General features: G+C 42.7%; 1 protein-coding gene across 4 annotated transcripts in view; it reads right to left on the bottom strand.

Annotated features, from left to right (window-relative positions):
- Positions 1 to 15151, bottom strand: part of SPTBN5 (spectrin beta, non-erythrocytic 5) — a 305552-nt gene that overhangs the window by 39779 nt on the left and 250622 nt on the right. For all 4 annotated transcript variants that reach the window (XM_078781338.1, XM_078781331.1, XM_078781325.1 and 1 more), the window contains one exon: positions 5585 to 5689. In XM_078781338.1, the coding sequence (XP_078637464.1) occupies positions 5585 to 5689 (105 nt within the window). The remainder of the gene's footprint in view (positions 1 to 5584; positions 5690 to 15151) is intronic.

Here is a 15151-nt window from a genome sequence, read left to right on the forward strand (position 1 = left end):
AGCGATAAAAGCAATGAAGGGTAAAAAAGCAGGAGGGCCGACGGGAGTTGTGGGAGATATGTTGAAGGCAGCAGGAAGTTGGGGTGTGAAGAGAATGACAGAGATCTGTAATCTGGTGGTGAAAGAAGGCCGCATTCCAGTGGATTGGGAACTGAGTACCCTCGTCCCTCTATACAAGGGGAAAGGTGACCCTCTGGAGTGTGGCTCGTACCGAGCGATAAAGTTATTGGAGCATGGAATGAAGGTATTGGAAAGGGTGTTGGAGAGGAGGATAAGGAAGAAAGTGAAGATCGACGAAATGCAGTTTGGATTTATGCCAGGAAGAGGAACGACAGACGCGCTTTTCATTGTGAGGCAGTTGCAGGAGAAGTACATGGAGAAGAGGAAGAAGTTGTTTCTTGGGTTTGTTGATCTGGAGAAAGCATTCGATCGGGTTCCACGCAAAGTATTGACATGGGCATTGAGGAAGTTAGGAGTGGAGGAATGGTTGATCACAGTAGTGATGGCAATGTACAAAAGAGCGCGCACAGCTGTAAGGACGAAGGACGGGAACAGTGGTGAGTTTGAGGTGAAGGTGGGAGTGCATCAGGGGTCGGTACTAAGTCCACTACTATTTGTAGCTGTGATGGAGGTGCTGGCTCAGAACGTAAAGGAGGGTTTACCGTGGGAGTTGTTGTATGCAGATGATCTGGTGTTGATTGCGGAAAGTATGGATGGACTGAAGGAAAAGATGAACACGTGGAAGGAATGTATGGAGACAAAAGGTCTGAAGGTGAATATCGGAAAGACGAAGGTGATGGCAAGTGGTAAAGCATGTGGTGAGGTGGAAAGAACTGGGAAGTGGCCCTGTGCTGTGTGTAGGAAGGGTGTCGGAGTGAACTCCATTCAGTGTACAATGTGCGCTGAGTGGGTTCATCAAAAATGTAGTGGTCTGAGAGGGTCATTAACCAGTGTGGCAGCTACATTCAAATGTAAGGTGTGCACAGAGGGAGCTGCAGATGGAGGAAATGTTGAGTTGGATCTTGGAGACGGTGTGAAGCTGGAAGGTGTGAAAACATTTTGCTACCTCGGAGACATGCTGAATGGAGAAGGTGGATCAGACTCGGCAACGGTTGCTCGAGTGAGATGTGCATGGAAGAAGTTTCGGGAATTGAGTGGCGTGCTGATGATGAGGGGAGTGTCGTTGAAGCTGAAGGGAAAGGTGTATGCTGCATGTGTGAGAAGTGTTATGATTTATGGGAGCGAGACATGGGTAATGAACGTAGAGCAGCAACGAAGGTTGGAAAGGGTGGAAATGCGAATGGTTCGACGGATGTGCGGAGTATCGTTGAGAGAGAGGAAGACAAATGATGAATTGCGAAAGATGATGGGAATAGAGCCTGTGATTGATGCTGTGAAGAGGAACAGGTTGAGATGGTTTGGTCATGTGTTGAGGAAGGATGAAAGTGACTGGTTGAGAAGAGTGATGGAAATGAATGTAGAAGGAAGGAGAAGACGGGGAAGACCGAGAAAGACTTGGCTAAAGATGGTGGAAGAAGAAATGCGGGCAAGGGGGTTAACAAGGAGAGATGCAGAAAATAGGGCAAAATGGAGAAGATTGTCATGGGGACCGCAAGGCTAACCCCCGCTCTAGCAGGGAAAATGGCCTTTAAAATGCATGTTGTGTTGTTGTTGTAGTGCTAATGATTGTGCATTATTTTGTGCTGTAGGATGAGTGGAGATATAGTTCAATAAAACCTCATTACTTGAAAGAGGTCTGAGTATTGATTTACAACACACCCTGTACCTTCGCTTAGCTCTGTGCCCCTCAGGTTTCTGCAAGGTGCACACGGTCTACCAGTAACCCTCTTCGTGTTAAACTCGCAAAGTCAAGGCTCACTGTTCACTGCTCATCTCCACTCATTTGTCCTCTTTTGTCTTGCCTATGGAACCAACTTTCCCAGTCTGTTCTGTCCCCTTCTTTCCTCCAGGGCTTCAAAACAGCTGTCCACCACTACCTCAGAGCACCCCAACATATTATAAATCACAAACACTTGTGATTAAGTTTTGAAACAGTCGCTCATGCTGTTTAACACTAAACTGAAAGGGAGGACACCCAGGGTATGTTCAGTGACCAATGAGCTAGCTAGCACTTGACAAGCCTGCCATTCCTTGTCAACAAATTTGAATGGAGTGCTTTCTTGAATGCTTACGTCACTTTGTGAGCGCTCCACAAGAAACTTGACAACTGAGCACACCCGTGGTGTTATTGAGGTCAGAGCCTATATTGTAATCGATGTACCCCAGAGTGGATAATAACATAACCCTGCCTGTCGTTCCCGTACAGAGTGGGTGTACTTGTACACACAAAATCACAATGCATGCACATATACACAAAGTCACAACACATGTGCATACACACAAAAACACAATGTATGTACATATACACAAAATCACAATGCATGCACATATACACAAAATCACAACACATGCACATATACACAAAATCACAATGTATGCACATATACACAAAACCACAACGTGTGATTATTTGCCTGTGCAAATAAACACGTAAAATAAGAACTAGAGAGTTCATATAACATTATTATACTCCACACAGTGCTCAAGCCTATACTATAGTGAAAAATCAAATATTTATTTTAACCCTTGGATGCAGTGATTGGGCCTCGGAGGCCCACAATGTTTTTTTTGTTGAAAAAACGATGTTGTACCATTTTTTTTTGGAATGAGCCTCATTTTCACTGATTTTCATGTTGTTACACAAAATTCAGTGACATTAAAAAAAAAAAATTCATTCGGGCTCGAGGGAAAATCTTCATTCTTCACTTATAACATGAAAATCCTACACGAATGCAGGCCTGAGGCCTTCAAGGCCCCGCATAAATGTTGTTGTACTACTATGTTATATCATTATTTTCTTGATATAAGCCTCATTATATGCTCTGATAACTTGGTCACAAATAATTCAGTGACAAAAATATGAAAATTTTCATTCAGGTTCGTGGGAAAAGCTTCATTCTTCATTCATAACACGAATGCAGGCCTGGGGCATTAGAGGCGCCTCATAATTTTTCTTGTGTTATAACCATGTTATATAATTTTTTTGCTTTGCATGAGCCTTCTTGTATGCTACTATAACTTGGATATAAATAATTCGATGGAATAAATATAAAAATATTTCATTACGATTCGAGGTAAAACCTTCATTCATAACACATTACACATTACACATTACCCATAACACATTACACATTACCCATAACACATTACACATTACCCATAACACATTACACATTACCCATAACACATTACCCATTACACATTACACATAATCATGATAAGTAAATAAAATGCCCGGGCTCCCTAGGACTGCATTGGTGTAGGATTTTTGACAATGTTGTGGACATATACATTCTAAATAAAAGGATCAGTGAATCATATTTTTTCAGCAAATACTCCTCCACGAGCTTCAACGTTTTGGAGAAAAAAAAGTTGAAAAACCAAGAACAAAAAAAAAAATTGGAAAAAACCAAAAAACCCAAAAAGCATTCATTACTTGTGTGGGATTCTTCCAAATAATAGGATCAATGATTCACATTTTCTGAGCAAATACACATCCATGAGCATCGACTTGGATTGAAAAAGAATATTAAAGAAAAAAAAATCGATGAAAAAAAACAAAAAACACAACGAATGGCCCAATGGCTACGTTTATGTAGGATTTTTGACGCCTGCATCTAAGAGTTAAGGATCTGAAAATTTTCCGGAAGTTCAGTATTATTGAAGCAGTCTTTCATACACCATCCTTATTCAAAATGTCCAAGTCAATACTTGCTAAAATTGCTAAAATTTTGCTAAAAGGAAGTGTTTTGAAAGTCCAAAGAAAGCGATTTGTGTTCTACAGTGATCAAGTAAATAATTCAATTTTAAATTAAATAAAGATTATAAAAGTCCTATAAATAAATTAATTCCAGGTTTTACCGCCATTTTACCCAGTGTCGATTACACCACCCTATCTAACACATTACATTAGTTATTTGTGTCTGTTGTTTGTATCCTTTATAACGTCCTTAAAAAACAGTGACTTTCCTGTTTAGAATGATTTTCAATTTTGTTTGACTGCCAGACAGGCAGACAAACGAGAAACTTGTCTTCCTATTCATGATCCGATTCGTGTTCAAAATATAACACTCAATTTAAATAAGTTGTTCCTCGATCATAAACTAATGATCATAAACTGATAGTGCAGACATGAACCAATTGCTTAACCCAACTTTTCGCATCTCGTGCGCTGGGTAAAACTATTGAAATGTTAAAGACATACTGAAATTGATCATTTCTTCATCTCATGGTATCAGCAAAAGAAAGAATGTGTAAATTAAAATTACTTCCAGCTTATAATCAACCATTTTTATAAGTAAACAAGTACAAAAAGTTTTAATTAAAACAAAAGCCGCGTCGATGTTACACAATGCCTAGATGCAGCTGTGCCTATAACGTCGATGTTATAGGCACAGGACATTCCTATTGATTCGATTACTTGATGTTATTTTTGTGCAAATTGAAAATATATCTCGGCAATTTCCCGTGTGTGGCGACGAATTTTTAATATATCTCGGCATTTTCCCGTCTGTTATTTCAGGCGGTGTATGACTGACCATGCCGCGATTTAAAAAAAAAAATCTCGGCAATTTCCCGTGTGTGGCGACACGTGAACGAAGCTATGCTCCTCTCTCCACATTATTGTGACGACGTATAAATTAAATATTTCATCGTGACGATTGTCATCAAATGGACGAATTTTTAATATATCTCGGCATTTTCCCGTCTGTTATTTCAGGCGGTGTATGACTAACCATGCCGCGATTTAAACAAAATATATAAACTCGGCATTTTCCCGTCTCTTATTTTGGGCGGTGTATGACTGACCATGCCGCGATTTAAAAAAAAAAAATCTCAATGGACTTGAAGTTACAGGCCTTTGAGAATTCATTTCGTTCTATAAAGGGCAACTTTCATCGGATTTTCTTCCCGTTTTTTTTCAACCGAGTCTAAAACTATGTTAGCGACTGTGAAAAATGAAATGATATATCGAATTTGATTTGAAATAAAACTGTGTGAGAGAGGAAGACACGACGGGCCTACAAAACAGGCCTCAAAGCTATGCGAGTTAATAAAATGGTGGATATTTGTTTATATGAAGCCTCTCCCACAATGGGTGGAGCTTTGAGGTTTTGTCTTCTCTGCAAGAACAAGAAGAACAAGAAGAAGAAGAACAACAACAACAACAGCAGAGGGCACTCTATGACCAGCGTCTTGCGACGCGGCTTTAAAAAGTGGAATTTGGCAATTTATGGTTGTGTTGCATGTCTGAAATAGGTTGTGCTCACCACATAACAAATTATTTCAAAATTACCTTTGACCATAACATTTAACTGTGAGAGTCGAGCTTGTTATGCACTATTTCCCACATTGTAGTTTTACTGATACCACACTGAATGAATAGCATGGAAACCACCTTCTACACATATGATTCCAACCATTAACACGTTTACCCCATTTATTTGTCTTTTGTGCTGCAAACCTGGAGAAGCTTGGAAAGCACTGTAAACTTATCCTCTTGGGCAGCAAACATTTGTTCCAAATCTTCATGTTTTCTCATCAATTCCTCGACACTCTGAAGGGAGTCCTACAAAAAGAAACAGACGATTAGAAAAGAAAGAAGAGAGAGGAAGAGGGAGAGGAAGGGTAAATAAGAAGAATGTTTACATGGAATCACAAATATTGACTGAGTATAAAGTGTGACTCAAATGTGCAAATTCCCCCAATTAATCTAAATGTATGCGCTCAAACTCTGAGAGAAGTACATTCTCTGGATCTCCGAGACTTCGCCATCAGCTATCACATGTGTTGGGCACATCGTATCCCCAAGCTGATCACCAAAACTGGCTGTAATTTCAGATTTTCCAACAGTGCAAAATCCCTCCTATCATTCTCAAATTAAAATGTCATATTAGGCTTCATCCGAAGTATCATGAAGTACAGCTCTCTACTCTGGACTGGTGATACTGCTTCACATGTCTTTCCCCCTTGTGAGCATGGAGTTGTTATCTTTTAATAGGAGGCTGAGTCTCAAGATTTGTTTCTTGCTCACCACAGGACGATTGTGACCTTCAGGTCATTGACCAGCTCTATTCTGGTCTTGCCTCTCCTGCACTCCAAACTCTCTTTCCAAATAAACCCTGCCAATACATGTCACATTTATTATAAAAGAAAACTTTACCTTGTTATCCTTTCCAATCTAAACATAATGTTCACCTCAGTGCCTCCACTCCCTCTTTTGCTTATGGACTCATTCCTAAGCATGCTGTATCATACTCTGTGCTCCAGGCTTTCAAGTTTGCTGCTCAGCTGCACTTAATATCTCACACTACTAATCCCGACATTTGCACACACTGAGACCCTGTCCCACTTTCTCCTGCAACTCCTCTCCTTGTGCTGCAACGCAACTACATGTTCTTGTCCCACTCTTCCCACTTAACCACATTTCATGTTTATTGACTCTTTGCTTCCTGTTGTTTCTCTCTTCCATGAGCCTCAAAGACTGCAAATAAAATATGTGCCTGGAGGATAATTAATGCAGGAGGGTAGTTAGATAAGGTTGCTGGGGCTGGAAAAAAAAAACAAGAATGAGAAGAAGAAAAGTAAAAGGAGAAAAAGGGCAAATTAAAGGATTAGAGTGTCTTTAATACAATATATATGTAATACAATATATATAGCTTGCAGTGTTAGTGCGAGAAATCTCTGAGGATATCCCGGAGACTCAATAGCTCAGTGGGCTGTCACCGCGTAAGTGATGAGGTTCCTGGGTTTGAGTCCCGGGTTGAGTCAGAATTTTTTCACACTAGCCCCACGCAGGAATTTACCTCCTGTTTCTTAAATAAATATATATCTATATATTGTTATGGATACGGAGGACGGCTCTCCCGTTAGCAAGGGGTGATTAGCCCCTTGTCCTGTTAAGCTGGCCGTCTCCCCGTTCCTAGTACTTGTAACGCTATCCCACGGGATGGAACGGATCAGGGTTATGGGCCCAGGGTTTATCCCGAATACCTTTATCCGTCCCTCCGCAGACTAGGGAGACAAGTACCGCTCGAACCCTGGTTTGGATGGTCTAGTTAGTTGCCGAGCGGTTTTTAGCAACCCGACGTTCGAGCCATTAGCATTACCAAAGACTAACCCGATTCTCAAACGTTGGCCGAGTCGCGCCACGTGCACTAAATATGGAAACCTCTAAAGCGACCGAAAGAGCATGAAGAAGTAAAAACAAAGTAGGGAATAACAAGATTTATTACTATTTATACACACTAAGCAGAAAGGAAAAGAAAGATGATTTATAAGGCAATTGAAGGAGCAGGAGACATAGTGCAATGATTAGCTTATATATGGCAGTCTTAATTAATACCCCAAGACAACATGAAAGACGGACAAACGGGCACACTTACATGGGGGAATTGATGGCAGGAATCACTGGAGGGAGGAGAAGGTCCAAGCTGATGGCAGGGTAGGAAAGGTCCGGGCAATTCCACACCGTCGAGGTCCACGTTCCGTGCTCGAAGCGAACAGCAGCTGGCAGCTCCGCGTCTCCACAGCCGGCAATAGGGCCTAGAGGGTCTCGGCGTATTGCTCAGTATCAGCACCCCCTCACGTCTCGTTCTCTCTTGGCTGCTTTAGCTGGATCGCGCATCTGCCGCACCTCTCTCTCACTCATCCTCGGACCTCAATCTTCTCCAAAAAGCTCATTTGCTCATCTCCTCATATCAGCTCATCTGCTTGGGGAGCGTCCCGCGGCGGGTTATATCGGCCCCGCCCTTCACCCTTTTCGAACCTCCCCCAAGCGTTCTCTCTCCGCCCTCTCAAGCCAAACCCCTCGTTCTGGGTTGGATGAGCGGGGCCGACTTACTCCTCCCCTCTATGACGAGGTGGAGACCCGCCTTTCTTCTTCGTCGTTACCTCGTGCGTAATGGAGTCAAATGCAGCAAAGTGGACGGCAGATGAAAATGCAGCAAAGTGCCTAAAGAGTCAATTGCAGCAAAGTGGCAAACCTGGCACTTGGAAGCTGCCATGGGACGTCGGAGGGCCTACTCTTATTTAATTTGGTGCAATGAAGAGTCAAACTAGTGGGAAACACATCCTTAACCTACAGAGAATAAGGGACTAACTATTTAAAAGGATATATGGTGTCCTGTGTGTAGGTTTATGAAATTAACGAAGAGGACGAGCTTCGACCTTTCTTTACATTACGAGGGTCAGTTACACACAACAAAACCATACTTCTCACATTCGTTACACTTTCTCAAAATCGTTACACTTCTCAAATTCGTTACACTTCTCAAATTCGTTACAATATATATATATATATATATATAGCAATACCCCGGCCTACATCATTAATTGGTTCCATAAGCCGTGACGTTACTCGGTTTTTGACGTAAACCGGGCGTAATGCCTTAAAATGAAGACAAACACCGTAAAACTAGAGTAAATAACTGGAGGAGGCTGCGGCTTCGCCCTGAATCTTTGCTGCTCCCCGTCGGGAGTTCCTCCGTTGTTTTCTATCGGTCGGGTCTTCTCCTCGAACAGGATGACCGGCACGGACGTGTCGACCGTGGGCTGGCTGGTGTGCCGAGTGGCTCCGCGGCCCGCTTCACCACGGCGTGCTTTACCCAACGTGTCAGAGCAGTTTCACCGGTGGTCGTGTCGTGTCGTCTGTGACGAACGAACGAGCTCAGGGTTCCGTGAACCCGGCCGCCCCGGGGATCGACGCTCGCCTCCGAGTCGTAGGCGTGCCCCGTCTTTCCTCGAGCGGCCGAAGTTGCTTGCTTCTTTTTTTTTGGACGATGTGATATATGCAGAAATGACGATGTACAGGCAGGCATTTGCAAATCCATGCACATGTGCACATGAACACGTCGATCGGTTCGTCGACGCTGGATGCCGGCGAGGTGCCCGACGAGGCACCCCGGCTCGAGGCATGACATGGTCACGGTCGTCCGAGCCGGCATCGTCGTCATGTTTAGCCGTTGCCACGTTGCGTTGGTTGTTTTACACAGTAAAGGAATAATCACAAAAATAACAGCGAAAGGCAAAGCAAGCACGCGATCAAAGCACAGGACAAAATGCATATGGCGTCACCTTTGTTTTGAATGAGAAACAGCAGCTACGCGTATGTATACGTACATTTTTTTATATTTTAATGTGCTTTTTATTGTATTTTAAATTGTTTTTTTAAGCTTCTTTTATTGTTAATTTTATGTACTATTTTATTTATTTTAAATATATTTTTTCACGTCCTCCTATTATGATGTCAGATTGACGTAAAGTCACACATAATGACGTTCGCTGAACTGAAATTTACTCTAGAAGAGTGGCGTAAAGTCGGATTTGATGTAGGTCGAAATGGTGTAAAATGGGGGTATTGCTGCATATATATATATATATATATACATATATATATATATATATATATATATATATATATATATATATATATATATATAGATATATATATATATATATACAGTATGTATATATATATATAACCATCTTTAGAGGCCATTTTTCCCCGCAAAGCGGGGGTTGGCCTTTTTCGGGAACCATGGTTGTTGCTGTTTTTCGGTCCCCTTTTTGAAGCAATGTTTTACGGCCGGATGCCCTTCCTGACGCCAACCCTTTTTGCCGCCTTTAATGACAAACAGGGAATTACCAGTGAACTGGTACTCAATTAGCCGAACTCGGAAGGATGACAGGCTGAGTCAACCCCCCTGGCGTTAATTCAGCAATCGACCGGGATTCGAACCCAGGATCCTAGGATCCTAAGCCGGCACCCTAGCCGCTAACCCAACACCAGGGACCAGTATATATATCTGGTCCCTGGTGGGTGGGAAATATGTTGAGTTCACGGTATATATATATATATATACACACATACATATACAGTCACGTGAAAGAGTAAGTACACCCCATGTAAAGTTTTGACTTTGTCAACATATTTCAACATACAGCGATTTGATCTTCATTTCAACAAATATTGATAGATAAAGGTGATATAATATAACAAATATCATGAAACATTTGCATTTTGTAGTCCCATTGTATAATTTAAATAAACATAAATGCAAATTTCACATGTGGAAAAAGTAAGTATACACCCTTGGCTCTAATAGGTGGTATTGCTCCCTTTGGCAGAAACAACCTCAAGTAGGCGTTTCTTATAACCATCTACCAGTCTCTGACATCGACTGGGAGAAATTTTTGCCCACTCATCCATGCAGAATTCCTATTCAGCTGTGCGATGTTTGAGGGGTTTCTTGCATGCAGAGCTCGTTTCAAATCCCCCCACAACATCTCGATGGGATTTAGATCCGGACTTTGACTTGGCCATTCCAGAACCCTCCATTTCTTTCTTTTCAGACATTCCTTGGTGGATTTACTGGTATGTTTAGGGTCATTGTCATGTTGCAAGGTACACCTTCGGTTGAGCTTCAACTTTCCGACAGAATGGCCTCACATTATCCTCTAGCACCCTCTGGTACAATGAAGAATTCATAGTGGATTATATGATGGTGAGCTGCCCAGGCCCTGATGCAGCAAAGCTGCCCCAAACCAGAATATTTCCACCACCATGCTTTACAGTTGGTATCAGGTTCTTGTGGCCAAATGCTGTTTTGGGTTTTCGCCAAACATGTCTTCTGGTACTGTGGGCCAAATATCTCCACCTTTGACTCATCTGTCCAGAGCACATTGTTCCAGAAGTGCTGGTCTTTGCCTAGGTGTTCATTGGCAAACTTTAGTCTTGCCCTGATGTTTCTTTCTGGACAGCAAAGGTTTCCTCCTGGCACACCTCCCATGTAGATCAAATTTGTGCAGCCTCTTTCTAATGGGAGACTCGTGCACTTTGACATCAACAGTGGCAAGAGCTACCTGTGTAGGTCCCGTGATGACATTCTGGGGTTCTTAGAGACTTCTTTCAGCATCTTGCGGTCTGCTCTTGGGCTGAACTTGCTAGGGCAGCCTGGCCTGAACAAGTTGGCAGTTGTTTGGAATCTTCCTCCACTTGCAGATGATCTTCCGGACAGTCGAATGATTGAATTCAAATTGTTTTGGAGATCGATTTAAATTCCCTTCCCAGACTTGTAGGCATCTATAACCTTCTTTCTGAAGGCCTCAGAGAGCTCTTTTGATCGAGGCGTGGTAACGCCGGCACACTTCAACAACAAAGAGCAAACCAAACGAAATGTCTATGGGTTTAAAGAAGGACAGGTTCCTCCAAGATCCTCTCTAACGATGTTTTCTAATCATTTGCACCTGAGCTGGTGGCATCTGATTCTAATATTAGGTATTTGAAGTAGTGATAAATGTCGGGGTGTACTTACTTTTTTCCACATGCGAAATTTGCATTCATGTTTATTTAAATTATACAAATGGACTACAAAATGTAAATGTTTCATGATAATTTGTTATAATGATATCACCTTTATCTATCAATATTTTTGAAATAAAGTTCAAATAGCTGTATGTTGAAATATGTTTGAAAAAGTCAAAACTTTACATGGGGTGTACTTACTTTTTCACGTGACTGTATAATCTATATCTATATCTATATCTATATCTATATATATATATATATGTATTATATATATATATATATTATAATATATATATATATATATATATATTATATATATATATATACGTAATATACGTATATATATATATATTATATATAATATATTATATATAGTATATATACGTATATATAATATATATATATATATATATATATATATATATATATATATATATATATAATATATATTATATATTATATATATATAAAGATATTATATATATATATATATATATACTATATAATATATATATATTTATATATATATAAAGTTATATATATATATATAACTCGTATATATATATATACGAGCCCCCAATTCTGTTACGTGGTCCTCCTGGTAACTACCTGGTCTCGGTGGACCCCCGGACCGTGGGGAGGCACCCCGCCAGAAAAGATATATGATTTATACGCTTTCGCAACACAATCAATATGAAAGACACAAACAATTCAAGTCAATAGGAAACCCCTACACCAAGGATCCGGATTAATGGATAATGTATTCCCAATCAATCAACAACTAGAACGGGCACTCGGTAGAGCGCATACCTTCGCCGCAGCTACTGTTCTGTACTTGTTAAAAATACGATTTTGACCTTTTCGTGACCTTGACCTTGACCTTTGACCCGATTGCTCCCAAAATCTAATCAAATGTGTCCCGTATAATAACCAATCATCCCACCAAATTTCATGCAATTCGGTTGAATACTTTTTGAGTTATGCGAATAACATACACACACACAGACATACAAATAAATACACAGCGATCAAAACATAACCTTCCGCTTTTGCGAAGGTAATAATCAACGCTCAATCAACAACATTACTAAGATGTAAACTCATCTACAATAGCTCTAAGATGGCCATCTTATACATTCCTCACGTGAGCCCCACTCCCGACTCCCTCCATGGTCAATGTCTCTCTCCCAATGTCTCTGTACTCCTGTAGTTCGATCTCCGCACGTGGGCGGTTGAACGGACCCTTCCTGACGTGCTTCCACCGTGCACGTCCCGTACCGGGAACGGCTGCTGCCGCGGACACCTCCTCGGCAGCCCACCGAGGTCGGTGCTCGTGATCGCGGCTTCGGGGCTCACAAAGCGTGCGAGGCCCAAGGCGCCTGCCGTACGCGTCATTGTAGACGTTGAGGTAAACGGTGCCGGACGCTGGGTTCCGTGCAGGAACCCACGGCAATTTGACGCGTAACCGGTAATTACCCCGCGCCGGTAACTCCTCTCACCAGACGGGCTTTTCCAACGCAGCGTTCCCAATGCGGATCAATATCGACACCACTCTTCTCGGCGCTGGGCGAGGAAGAGGAAGAAGATCGCCGCTTCTCCCGGACCTCATGTCTTTCTTCTTCCGTTTCCGGTCTCCTTTTTCCCAGAAGGGCTCCTGACCCTTTAATCACAACAACCTTTAATCGAATAAACATTAATAAGCAATGACCTGAATAGTAATTCACATAAATTCACATAAATCCGTAACACTCCCCCCCTTCAAGAAAGAAAGTTTGAACCCAGCGAAAACTTTCTTTGCCGGCCAACTTTGATAAACAAATCAGATAACTCACACCCCCAAATCATCAGTTCCCCCCGGACACAGTTATTACTTAAAAATAAAGCAACAAAATTTCACACCATCCCCTAGATTAATTCCCTCTGGACCAAGCGTCAACCACTTCTAGTTTCTCTTGAATGACGGTTAAGAGGTGGTGACCAAAGCCCCAAAGTTAAACCTCTCGATAGCACATTTTCGGGAGGCCCAGCTGAGTATTCCCTACATGGACGCCTTAAGGAATGTGGAGTTCACGGTTAGTCCGGGGAGGAAAGTTCATTACATGGACGCCTTTAAGAACGTGGAGTTCACGGTTAGTCCGTGCAGGAAAGTTCACTACCTGGACGCCTTTAAGAACGTGGCGTTCACGGTTAGTCCGTGTAGGAGCCCCGGCTCGGCGGCTCCACCGTATATAGTGCTTCAACTTCTCCAGACTCCTAACAGTTACGGTGGGACCCCTTGTCCCAGCCGTTACCTGACTGGCGGTCTCCTTCTCGGCCAGTGCTCTGACATTCATTCTTTCGGGAGGTGCCGTAACTCTGGGAGCCTCCATAGTAATATCGGCTGCTGCCAACCCCAAAACTACCGCTAAGTTGTCCTCTTCTGTAGACCTCTCGACGCCTACGAAATGCCTTCCCTACTGTTATGGTCCGACCCTCCAAATTCTTACCATTCCAATTCTTCTCTGCCTCTCTGGCATCTCTTGTGCTTGCAAACGTGACAAAGCCGAACCCTCTTGACTGTTGTGTTTCCCTGTCTTTTACCACCCGCACTTCCACCAGCGGCCCATATCTGTTGAAGACAGAGGTCAGAACTTCTTCCTCTGTGTTGAAGTTCAGTCCCCCTACAAATAACTTGGAACTTTTGTCGCCATCCCGAGCTGGGGTGGTGTTATTTCCCCTGCGGGGCTCTTTATCCACCCACGGGTTACCATAAATTTGCCCCCCGGCCAAATCATTCCCGATAATCACAGATACTCCCTCTACAGGAAGCGTGGCTTGTAAACCGACGGCGACCGGTCCTGACACCAAATCGGATTCCAAATGGATGACATGAAGTGGGGCACTAACACAGCCACCGATCCCTTGTAACTGAACACTATCACCAGTTGCGGTACTCTTTGACAATGGCAAAATGCCTTCAAGCATTAAGGATTGATGGGCTCCTGTGTCCCTCAAAACCCTAACCGGTCTTGGGTTAGTCAAGTCTCCCTTGAGTGAGACCAACTCCTCATAAATAAATGGTTGGTATCTCTTCCGTGGGCGATTTCTTACGCTTGCCATCGCATTCGGAGTGGTAATAGTCAGACTCCGCTCTGGGTTTTCCCTTTTCATGAGGTAACAACTGGACATCAAGTGTCCAGGTTTCTAGCAAAAAGCGCAAGTAGGCCCGGAGGAAAAACTCGTGGTCTGCCTCGGGCCCCCCGAAAAATAAGTTTGTCTTGGGCCCGTAGCCCCCTGATTTCGAACAGTTCGGGTATCAGCGTTGTCCCCATAATCATCTCGAGGCCGCCGCCATGTATTGTCGTTCTCCGCACCTGCTGTTCCACACCTCCCCTGCGGAGATCTAGGCGAGGAGTTAGGTTTGTGGACCCCTATCCAGTGTGTTAAGGCATAATCATCTGCCATGGTGGCTGCGTCCCACAACTTCGGTACTTTCTTTTCCTGCAGGTACACTTTGATGTCCTCGTGGACACACTGTTGAAATTTCTCCACCAGCATCAGGTCACGCAATGCTTCGAAGTCGTTCCCGACTCCTTTTGACTCACACCACCGATCAAGCATATTTTCTTTCACTCTAGCAAACTCCACATGGGTCTCACTCTCCCTCTTCCTGGCATTCCTGAATTTCTGCCGGTAAGCTTCCGGAACCAACTCATAGGCTTTGAGGATGTGCTTCTTCAATAC

The sequence above is a fragment of the Myxine glutinosa genome, chromosome 1 (assembly GCF_964187855.1).
Source record: "Myxine glutinosa chromosome 1, kmMyxGlut1.1, whole genome shotgun sequence".
Lineage (NCBI taxonomy): Eukaryota > Metazoa > Chordata > Myxini > Myxiniformes > Myxinidae > Myxine > Myxine glutinosa.